The sequence below is a fragment of the Podarcis tiliguerta genome, assembly GCF_965153285.1.
Source record: "Podarcis tiliguerta genome assembly, chromosome: 13".
NCBI lineage: Eukaryota > Metazoa > Chordata > Lepidosauria > Squamata > Lacertidae > Podarcis > Podarcis tiliguerta.
The window spans coordinates 27,190,222-27,201,899 of NC_139546.1; the positions used below are offsets into that span (position 1 = coordinate 27,190,222).

The 11,678-nt window shown below is 43.2% G+C and overlaps 1 protein-coding gene across 17 annotated transcripts in view; it reads left to right on the top strand.

Moving 5' to 3' along the window:
• UBTF (upstream binding transcription factor) overlaps window positions 1–8,966 on the top strand; it is a 45,448-nt gene extending 36,482 nt beyond the window's left edge. For all 17 annotated transcript variants that reach the window (XM_083410969.1, XM_083410957.1, XM_083410958.1 and 14 more), the window contains 3 exons: window positions 20–88; window positions 1,306–1,455; window positions 2,253–8,966. In XM_083410969.1, the coding sequence (XP_083267095.1) occupies window positions 20–88; window positions 1,306–1,455; window positions 2,253–2,366 (333 nt within the window). In that variant the 3' untranslated portion in view covers window positions 2,367–8,966. The remainder of the gene's footprint in view (window positions 1–19; window positions 89–1,305; window positions 1,456–2,252) is intronic.
• The last annotated feature ends 2,712 nt before the right edge of the window (window positions 8,967–11,678 follow it).

The window sequence follows — 11,678 nt, forward strand, 5'->3', positions numbered from 1 at the left end:
CCCACTTGTATCTCAACAGAAACGCAAGAACATGGGGAAGATGCGAGGCCCAAATCCTAAGATGAAGCCCTCGGTGCAGTCCAAGTCAGTAAGTGCTTTAACACTTCTTCCTCTTCATCATGCAGCTGTTACCCGCAATGGAATAATCCAGGGAAACTTTTCCAAGGTTTGCCTTTGGCTGATTTAATGAAGCCATTTTGAAAGTGTTAAAACGGACCCCAGGAACTCTGCTTTCTTTCTCAACTGGTCTGGTAAAGCATTGCAAATTATTGTAAAAGTCCTTGCTTGCTTGCTTCTTATTTCTAACAGGGGAGGGAGCCAAATTCTATGCAGGTGATTGATCTGATGGCTGGGGCCCACTGATCTTCCACTGGGAAGGAGAGATGCAATCTCTCTATAGTTAGTTATATGATAGGGTTGCCATACGTCCAGAATTTCCCAGACGTAGCCAGAATACTGCAGTCGGAAGCAGTGTCTGGGTGTAAATCGCTAAAATTTCCAAGGGAAATCCGGACGTATGACAACCCATGTTGGCAGTGTCTTTTTTGCCAATTAACTTTAAAAATAGCTCAAAAACATCATTTTTAGCTCAACAGCTTTGCCAAGTAAAGCTCAACAACCCGTTATAGGGAATGCAGTTTTTCCCCCCTCTGTAGCTAAGGGGTGCAAGTAACTTTGCTTCCATGAGCATCAGTTGATTCGCATGACAACTTGTGGGATGGATTTTTAAAATTATTAGTCTCATGAAGATGATGTTTGGATGGGGGGAGGTTTTCTGCTGCACTTCAGGTGCTGATAGCTGGAGAGCTGTTTGCTCTTCAGACCCTTTTGCTTTTCTTTCTTTCATTTTGGTCTTCTCCACTTTCCTTAAGTGGGCATGCTTGAAGTTGCAAATGTAAAAATCCTGGAGCTCTTGAGCATTTCATTAAAAACAAAACAGTGATGCAGTAGTTAATTTTCTATAGTGAGAACTTTAGGTTGTTGAGCTGGCTTTCTTTTAACAGAATATTGGGGCAGAAGGGTCATATATTTTACCCTCCTTTGTAATTTCTGGCAAGCTATAGTGCACTCAGTTTCATTTAAGGCCCTGAACCATGCCTGTGCCACCCTGGTGAGCACCTTCACATTTCATCCACATGCAAGAAGGCACATTTTGAGAAATATGTTTATGTTTGGCCACTTGGGGTTCTTACTGTGGACTCTTGGGTGTATAAAGGTGAATGCCATCTGTTGAGCTCTAGGTGCGTTGCTGGTGTTTTCAGTCTACCTCTCCCATGTCTCTGTTAAATCCTGTGTGGTTTGCAGGAATCTGAGGATGAGGATGATGATGATGACGACGACGATGATGACGATGAAGAGGAAGAGGAGGAGGACGACGACAATGCTGACTCCTCTGAGGAGGGAGGGGATTCCTCTGATTCAAGTAGTGAAGAGGAGAGCGAAGACGGGGATGAGGTGAGTGTGCTGGTGTCTGTACACTTCTCTATATACACTACCTCTTGCTCACACCTATTCTGCAAAACTGATTGTCGGGGCTGCGTGTTTCAGTGACTGCTTAGCTGTGCTTATTAAGCAGTGGGGGCTATCCCCAACAGCTGGGCTTTTCACGTTCAAAAGTGCAGTGCCTCTGAATATAACTAGAAGGCTTTTCCTCTTTTAAGGTGCAACCCTAGCGTCACACCCCCCCTGGTCCCACCCAAAACATGGTGGATAGCAAGGCTCCCAGGACAGATGTTGAGAGGTAATGAACGCAAGCCAGCACCTTGCATATGAAGGAACAAAAGCACTAGTCAAGTAGCCACTGTAAATACATATATACATTTTCTGTCAAAGCGATCTAAATTCTGTACCAAGAAAACGCTGGATTCTGCAACCTGTATAAATGACACAAGCTGAACAGACCTCTCATTTCACATAATTTTATTTGACAGCTTCTATTGTCCTGCATCATTCTGCTTTCTACTAGTTGTGGAGGATGGGGGCAGGTGTGCAAAGCACTGAAAGACCTAGCCACTGGAAAACATGCTCATTTCCCTCCTTGGCTTCTGCATTTCAGTAGATGGGGGCGACAGGTCTTCAAGCATAGATCTTTGAAACCATAAGAACAAGGCACTTTTATTCTACAAAATAAATAAATGTTGCATTTCCCAGTAAACTGAATTCTGCACCCGTGCCACATTCTGCAGTCCCTCAGCATCACCTTGGGTACCCACATGAGACATAACTTCATAGCTTGCCTCTTCCCTCACCAGAATGAAGAAGAGGATGATGAAGAGGACGACGACGATGATGATGACAATGAATCTGAGGGCAGCAGCAGTTCTTCGTCCTCCTCAGGAGATTCTTCTGATTCGGACTCCAATTGAACCATCCCCTTTCTCCAGCCGCCTTTCTTGCTGTACTCTATTCGGTTTTGTTTTTCCGGATAAAAGTAACATCTACAGCTGGAGAGCTAGGATGGGGAGGAAAGGGAGGAAGGAAATCACTGTGGTTTAATTATCTTCCTCTCCTCGCACACCTCACATTGTATTTAACTGTGTGTGGTTGTGTGTGAGGGGAGCAGGGGGGTAGAAAATAGCTGACAACCAGCGGAGGGTTTTTTTGTGGCGGTGGTGTGGGGAGAGAATTTTTATTCTATACTCCTCTCTCTTATTCCTCCCCCCCTTCTGAATCTCTCTGGGGGTCCCCCCCCCTTTTTGTTGAGGTGGGCAGGGTCCTGGCAAAATACAGGCCCCTTTTTATTTCCTCCCCCCTCACATATCTACCCCCCCCCCCCGCCCACCCCCAATTCTATCCACCAGCTTTGGACTTTGTACAAATTCTTTTTTTAAAAAAACAAAAAACCAACATGGCAATGAGAGATTTCCCCACCCCCTTAGCAAACAGCCAGGGAGAGATGGGTTCCAGAGAGCACGAGCCATGGAAGGTTCTGGACTTTGCCAGTGTGACCCACCTCTCCTCAAAGTGGACAATCTTGTACAGTCTTGAAATTTTACACCTTGACGAAAGAGAACAAAATGGCCACAGCTGCACTTAGTTATTTCCTGTGATGAACTGGATATCCAGCAAACGTTTCCTGCTGAAGGAAACCGGATGGGAGGGTCTATTTCACGTGAGTGCATGGCAAGGGTCAGGGAATAGAAAAGGAACTGAAGAAAAGGATTTCTTTTGCAGAGAGAATATCTGACTGGTATGCTGTCGCAGGAGAAGACAATTTTGGGAGCTCCAAGGTTACTGACTTTATTTTGCAGGAGGTGGACTTTTTCTGTCGTTTTTCTGACCAGCATTTAAACAAAGACAGTAGTGGCCAGACCCCTTTGGGTTGTTGTTGTTGTTAATATATATATTTTTTTTTACAATGAAGTGACCAATAATTGTACCAAAATGGGGCATTTTGTTTGACTGTCTTTGGAAGCGGGAGGTTGGTTGTGGGTGGGATCCTCTGTGTCATTAAGCTTTTTTTTTTCAAAACAAAAAAACAAAAAAAAAATGTTTTATAAACAAAGTGAGACAACCATCTTTTTTACAACTAAATTATCCCATCTTTGAGATTGAGTACGTCATATGTCTCTTACCCTTATGCAGAGGCTGGGATCTTGGGAGTGGATGGGGTTTGTATATAAGAGGCACATAGATTCCCCTGGCCCCCCAGCATGCCTTGGTTTTATTCAGGCTGCATGTGTTCATTCAACTTTGGGCAGAGGAATGATGCCAAGAAGAGAATGATTACAGCCACCAAGAAGTGTGTTTCTTAGCCTCTTCTGTGGGGAATAGAAAGGAAAGGAAACTCCAGTACCAACTTTATGTTTGCCCTGTAAATGATATCAGAGCTAGTAGACATGCTGTTTGGGGGGTCAGGTGGTGGTGGTTGTAAAAAAAAGAAAAAGCAGCAACCACACCCCCTTTTCCCTTGTAAGATGCCCGATCATACAAAACATCACCATGCCACAAATTCCCCTACCCATTCTCCCAGGAGTAACTAAAGGGGCAGGGAAAATTGCAGCTTGGTGATTTCAAGAAACACTTTGTATGACTAGACATTACTGGGCAAAAAGAAGGGCCAGAACTACATGGCTGCTGCTTCCAAGGGAATGTGTCTCCTGTAATGTTCCAGCCTGAAAAAAGAGCAAGAAAGTATTACCCTGTTTGGATGTAAAACTAAGATGTGTGTTAGCTCTACTTGAGCAAGCCTTGGACGTGTAAGCTTTCCCCTTGCTGTGAAGAGATCAGAAACATTTGTTTCCTTATTTAATTAACCATGGTTACTTCTTGTGTCCAAATGTGGACAGACTGGTTTAACTTTGCTTTACGGAAACAAGCCACAATTGGAAATCATGGTCTGTGATCCTGGCTTGTTTCCCTAAACCATAGTTAAGATTTGCCATAATATTAAACCATGGTTTATTGCAAACAGAGAAGAGAGTTTCTAATCTCACAGTGGAAGAAAGAGGAAGGGGGCGGATGCATGAGCCTGAGACTTGTTCGCATAATGTTGATACACAGTTTAGCATAATGTCCAAACTAGATCAGTACAAATTAAATTGGCATTGGTGATTTTCTCAGAAAAACAAGCTGGTATGTTGCATCTTGCTATCTAATTGGACAGGTGGTATTTAGGCAAGGCTCCTTTTGCTTCTTCCCATCTGTGTTCCCTGTCCTTCTGTTTCTTTAATATTTTACATGCAAAACATAATTTAGTTTATGAGAGCATGCATCCCTGACTAGCCTTTATTTTTACATTCTTTGGACGATTACGTGCTCTAATAATATGACAAGGAATTTCTCATTGTTAAGGCCAGATTGTGCGACTAATTTGGCCTGCAAGCTGGTTCTGTACTATATCTTGGCTCTTCAGTGCCCTTCATAGCACCCTGTGTCTTCTGTTGACAAGCAAAATGAGAGTTTTGCAAAACAAACTTCAAATGCATTGTAGTTTACAGAATTCATTGTTTCCCCTTGAAATATACGTTGGATTTTTATTTTTAAGCATACCCACCAGAAAAAGTACACACACACCCTTTTTATCCCTCCCCCCTTATGGAAATTGAACACATGGCTTGTGCTTTGCTGATCTCTTTTGGGTAAGTCTGGAAACCTCATGAACATGGTCTTCTAAAGAAAGACTTGGCTTCTAGCACTGCAGATACTCCCCTGGAGGGAAGCTGGACCATTTGAGAATGCAGTCAAGAGAGGGAGTTACAAAGGGCACTGAAGACCCTTCCAGATGCTGGACCACAGCTCTCATCATCCCTGATCGTTGGCCACGCTGGCTGGGGTTGATGGGAGTTGGAATCCAGCTACATTGGGAAAGCCACAGGTTAGTCAAATCCAATTTACAGGATAAAAAAACTTAACAGCAGTATTTCCCATTTAGTCTGCTTTTCTCTATTAGTTCACTGTCTCTTGCAATGTCTTGCTGTGCCAAATGTATTCCTTCTCTTTGAGCATCTTGGCCCCACTGTTGCCCTTTGGAAGTGTGCTGTACCTCCCCATTCCATCACTGGGAAGAGTCCAGTTGCTAAATAATCTTATTTTGAACCAGCAACTCAAATAAATACAAAAGTCTCCCACTATTGCAAAAGGCCTTGGGAGGACCTACGGGTTTCAAGCATTGGAACTTTCCCTACCTTTGCTAATATTTCTAGATTTAAAAAAAACAAAACACCCACGTCATCTTGGGTAGCAAACTGTCAAAATTAGCCACAGGATTGATACTAAACTTACATACACCCGATTACAGGCACCACTGGAACCTGTGTAAACCTGGCTCCATTGAAATCTTGAGTGGCTCTTGGTGGCCGTATTAATTTAGGAAAGAGTGTTTTGCATTGTGGGAATGACTTGACTGAATAACATGCAAATGTTCCCATAACATACCTTGAGAAGTGCAGTTTTCCACTGTACTTTCATTGGGATGAACAACTTACTTCCATGAGCATTAACATATTGCAAAGCACATCAGTCTTGTTTATGAAGAGAAGTGCACCGTCACGTATGGGAGTGTGTTTTTGTGTGTATGCAGTTGTTGTGGGAAAAGTTCAGACAAGTCAAGATTTTCCTCTGTCTTTTTTGTTTGTTTATGTTTTTGGTACATATTGGTCTGGGTTGCTTTGGGTTGAACTCTCGGAGGCAAAGCAACAGAAGTATGTTGTCTTTGGACAAGCGGTCGATCTCAATAGCCCTTTGGCTTTTCTGGCTTGGTATAAAATACCAGTAACACATCCAAGCAGGGATTTACTGAATAACACCAGATCATTTAGAGCGAAAGCTTTTCAGGGAAAAAGAAACTTACCTGAGAACGTAGGAAATCAATTAATGTACAGTACACAAGAAAATGGGTATTTTTTTGCCCTTGAATAGTACTCAAACGGTTATTAGTTTTTTGTGGATTCAGTACACTTGAAAAACCTCCAAAGATCTTGCAGACTTGAAAATATATTATTAAGTACATGTAATCAAAACTAAAACTGTTGAAGTTGATAGAAATGCCACTCAGGAAGAATCACTAAATGATGTAGGGTATAATCTACCCCTTTTGGGTGGGGGAAGGGTTTGGATTGGTAGGTGGAAGTGCTGCCACTGAAAAGGGACATTCCAAGGGAGGGGCTAAGTCGGCCACACTGCCATCAGTGGATAGCACTGGGTCTGATGCTGGTCCAGCTTGGCATAGCATTTTGCCTGCCACTGGCTTCGACCCCAGCCCATGTGTCTGGTAGGACTGCTAATGTGATGGCGGCCCTGCTGCTCTCTTAAGCCCTGCGAGGCAGTAACTCAGGTTTGAATGTCTTCCTAAAGCTAAACAACAGTGGAGCTGTATGACGATGATAAATAACCATTTACAAGAAGTACAAGAAAAGAGTGGCAACATGTAAAATCGTAAATAATCCGTTCAGCGTTTGCTTTTTAAGTCTGTATGATCACCAACATGTTCTCATTCCTGAAGTTCTTCGGGTTATTCTATAAATCCTTGCCTGCAACCTGTCACTGACCTTGAACTGGTGTATAAAAGATAAGTATTACATTTAAAAATGCTTACTATGTAGGGGTTTACTTGACCCAACATCTCATTTACGTGGCTCTTCACCCATGTGCTGGTCCCTTGATATGCAAAATTCCCAAGCCAGTAATCTTTGATCAAGAGGGAAGCCTCACTGCCATGCAAATGAAGAGGCTATCACATGGGTTAAGAGCCTTTTCAAGCAAGGCACCAAACTACAGGGAGCCCGGCAAGGGGGTAAGTACTGTCTCCAGATTGTGTGGTTGGGTGTAATCTTCCTTTAGAACCAATAGGTGTTCCTCAAAGCTAGAAGTTGTTTTCGGTTGTCGTCATTGTACCTCATTCTGCAAGAGAATCCTGACGTGGGGGGGGGGGGGTTAGACTTGTGAAGAAGTGTGGCAAGTTGTGTATGTTTCAGGTAACACCTTGTTGCCTCCTCCTTGCCCTCTGCCCGTTTGGTGCTAAGTTTTTCTCATTACATGAACTGCATGGAAGCTACCAATAAATGCTTTTGCACAGGGAGGGCCCATACAGAACCATGCTAAGGGGGCATCATGGCTATGGATCCCCAAATCATGTGGAGTTTTTACATGTAATTGCCTCACCTTCCTTGAAGGCAGTGGAAGCTGAAACTCCATCCCTTTTAAGTGAGCCTTTGGTAAGTGTATTTTAATCAGTTAACACCTCTTCTGTCGAGTTATTTCTTAGTGAACTTGTGGCTGGTATAATGTGTACTCTGATTCACACATGCGCACATCTTTTGTGGAGGTAGGCGAGAACCAAAACCTTAACATTTTTGGACTCCCTTTTTATATAATTTTCAAGCCTTTCCCAATTTTGTCTCTGCTGGGGTAGGGAAAACCTTGTCACCTCATAAGATGTTTGTCAGAAATTTGCCAGAAATGAGATGACCCAATGAAAATCTAGGATGCATCCATTTAGATGTACTTTTCTCACCTCAAGGAAGTTGGTTATCATTTGTGGAATGGAGGCATTTGTTCTGATGCAGCAAATGTGGCCACACGTAGAAGTAAATTACGCAAAATATCAGCGGCAGGGGGAGAAGGATTGCATACAATAACCAGGCAGTGTGTGCAACACTTTCTGTTGTTCTAATGGAGCCTTCCCTACCTTGGTGCCTTCTCCAAAGGCCTGGCAAACTGGGACTGATTTGAGGGCATCAGGTTCAGGAAGTCTCTTAACAGATCCTACCCACTAGAAACCTGGAAAAAACACTTCAGCCATTGCCACATCAAGCTAGATTTCTCCACATTAACTTTGCTTTTCATTGCCATGTCTGAATTCTGATAGGATGTGCCCAGTCATGCACATTTGTCACACATCAACCCCTCTGATGCTCCTGAACTCTCTATTTCTGATTCCGTCAGTCAATCTTCCTTCCCCCTTTTCTCTCTCTCCTCTCTCTCATCCTTCTAAAGTGAAACACCTGGTTTGATTTTGCTGAATGTACCAGCTCTGTTGTATTTTAGTAGATGTGTTTTTTAAGTAAAAAAAAAAACCTTAAAAAAACCTTGTTCTTTAAAGTAAATTTCTTACAGTACTGATGTCTTTTTAAAAAAGAAAAAAAAAATGTTACCAGGGGTTAGGGGGGGAGACAGATTGTACTGTAAGAAGGTGGGACTGAGTGCATTTTTGCACTGTTGACAAAATGTGATATTCCAGATAGAAGTTCTTGTGAAAAAGGAATCATTTTTTTTCTAATATTTAAAGTGTTTTTGTAGATTTAAAAAAACTTTAAAATGCCAAAAAATATTAAAATGTACTGGATTTCGGTTTCTATTACTAAATGGGACTTGGCAAGCTCAGGATGCTTTTGGTTTCCTTAGAAGTTTTTGCTATTTGCACCAACATGGCAAGAACTTCAGCCTCAAGTCTAAATAGACTTAAAACTGTGGATCTCCCTCCCCTCCTTTTTTCCCCCTTTTGTATAATAAAGAGCAAAAACAAAGCCTTTGTTCTCATGTCATTACTTGGAACATTAAAAAGAACTTGCAGGGAAAAGAGGATTTGAGGCTGTTTATATGGGTTGCTCTGTTCAAGTTGACCATATCTTTCATTTCTGGTGGATATACTAATTGCTATTACTATTTTGCACTTTTTTGTGGTCCAGTAGAGCTGTGGACCTGGATATTGCCTTCCTCAAATGCAATCTGTTGCATCTCTGAAATACTGTACCTGAAATTAGAACTTCAGACTAATCCAGGCAGCAAGGCAACATTTGTATCAACGCTTCTAAGGCACTCGGAGGCAATAAACTAAAGATATATCCCTCACAACACACTGAAATAGGTTAGGCTAAGAGACGGAGGGTGTGACTTGCCCAAGGCCATGAAAGTGAGCTTTATGGTTGTATGAATATTTAAACCCAGACTGCAATTGTACACACACTTGATTTGGGGAGTAAATTCAGTGGCACCTACTTCTGAGTAAGCAAGGCTATCCAGTTAATGTACTGGCTACTATTTTTTCTTTTCTTTGCAAAAGGTACTTGAGCGCAAGGCAGGTAAGTAGGCCTAAAGCCTGTTCTGAGAAAGATGGGCTAGACAATTTGAAATGAAATCCAGGCAAGTAGCTCTCTGGACTATGGCCCAAGTCACTTTAAAGGCTCATCCACTCTTAGAAATAATCACTGAATGTACATTATCTGAATGTTACAGCCTACTAGGGCCTTCAGTTTCCTTCTTTGCCTGAAACATTCCTACAGTTATTTTAACAGTTACTCACTGCAGAGGTGGAGAACCTGTGGCCCACCAGATGATATTGGACTCTCATTAGCCTCAATTTCAAGGTCCACTGCCCCCTTATACTCTATAGCTGTGTTTCCCAAATTTGGGTATCTGTTTTGAACTACAATTCCTATCATCCCTAACCACTGGTCCTGCTAGCTAGGGATGGTGGGAGTTGTAGTCCAAAAACAGCCAGAGACACAAGTTTTGGAAATGCTGCTCTACACTACTTTCATTAACAGCAAATGGCTCTTTCATTCTTCATGCCTCTTTCAGTGTGACCAGATGCCAGAGTTCTCCCTTTATGATAACTGGAAACCAAAGTGTGCCGTGAATGGGTGTGTGAAAGAAAATGGAACTGGGAGAGAACAGATACCTAGGATGGCAGCCATTTTGAGATCAGCTGTGGAAATAATGACAGTCTTAAAAGAGAGGTTTGTTCACCGCTTGGCTCCTGTGGCATCAATTTTATTATCATATTGGATTCAAAGCAACGTTTACATAAATTAAATGCCACAGCTTCTCCAAACTGTGGACTCAGGCAAAAGAAGCAGCTAGGACATGGGTAGGCAAACAGGCTGGGGGCTGGATCTGGCCCAATCACCTAAATCCGGCCCACGGACGGTCCAGGAATCAGCGTGTTTTTACATGAGTAGAATGTGTGCTTTTATTTAAAATGCATCTCTGGGTTATTTGTGGGGCAGAGGTGTAGGAAGGGGGGCGGAGGGGGTGGACCGCCCCGAGTGCCACTCTGGGAGGGGTGACAAGATGGCCCATGCCTCCCCCCCAGCTGTAGAGCAACCGAGGGTGTGCGCAGTCCATATGGGCACTGCTTGCACAGCGTCCGTACAGGAGGGTCCCTCTGCCACTGGTGGGGCATAGGAATTCATTTTTCCCCCTTCAAAATATAGTCAGCCCCCCACAAGGTCTGAGGAACAGTGCACTGGCCCCCTGCTGAAAAAGTTTGCTGACCCCTGAGCTAGGAGAACTATAGCTTCCAGAGCAATGACACTGAGGAGCAGGGGCTATTGCTGATGCAGGAAAATTGGGAGCAGAGCAGTGGAGAATCTTGGTGTCTCAACTTTCATTGGCATGCTGTTCGACACCAAAATACAGCCCCCCCAACTGTTGACCATTGGACTTCATGGTTACGGCACCTGCTGCAGCACCCCAGAAGCTCCACACCCAGTGCCACCAAACAAGTCATGCTCTCCTAGAGCCACCTTTGAGCAGAGCCACTTTTAAAACATACGAAGAGTCTTGTTGCATGAGACCAAAGTCCACCCCTCTGTTTCCCAAAGTGACCAACCAGATGCCTACAGGAGAATTACAAGCAGGGAATGAGGGCAATAGCCCCCTCCCCATGTTGTTCCCTATCATCGCCACATCTTGTGGAAGCAAATTTCAAAGTTTTAATTATGTGGTGTGTGAAGATGTGTTCCCTTGTGCCTGTCCTGATTCTTCCACTGTACAGCATAAACTTATATACCTCTTTTATGGTCCGTCCCCCTTATTTGCCTTCTTTTCCAGACTAGTTAGCTCCAAACATTGTAAGGTCTTGTAGGAACGTTTGCTCGAACCGCCTGCCTCCTATTATGTTGGTTGCTTTCTCATTCCTTGCTTGACCTGGTGGTCAGGGATGATAGTTGATGCAGCCCAATAGCATACCCTCCATCATTTATCCGATGAAAATAGGGACATCACATTCTATTATTACTACTACTACTACTATCCTGCCCATTTGACTGGGTTCCCCGGCCACTTCCAACATATGTAAAAGCATAATAAAGCATGAAACATTTTTTTAAAACTTCCCTATACAAGGCTGCCTTCAGATGTCTTCTAAAGGTTGTATTGTTACTTATCTCCTTGGCTTGGGGGTTGCATAACTCCCATACCCTCCAACATTTATCTGATGAAAATAGGGACGTCCT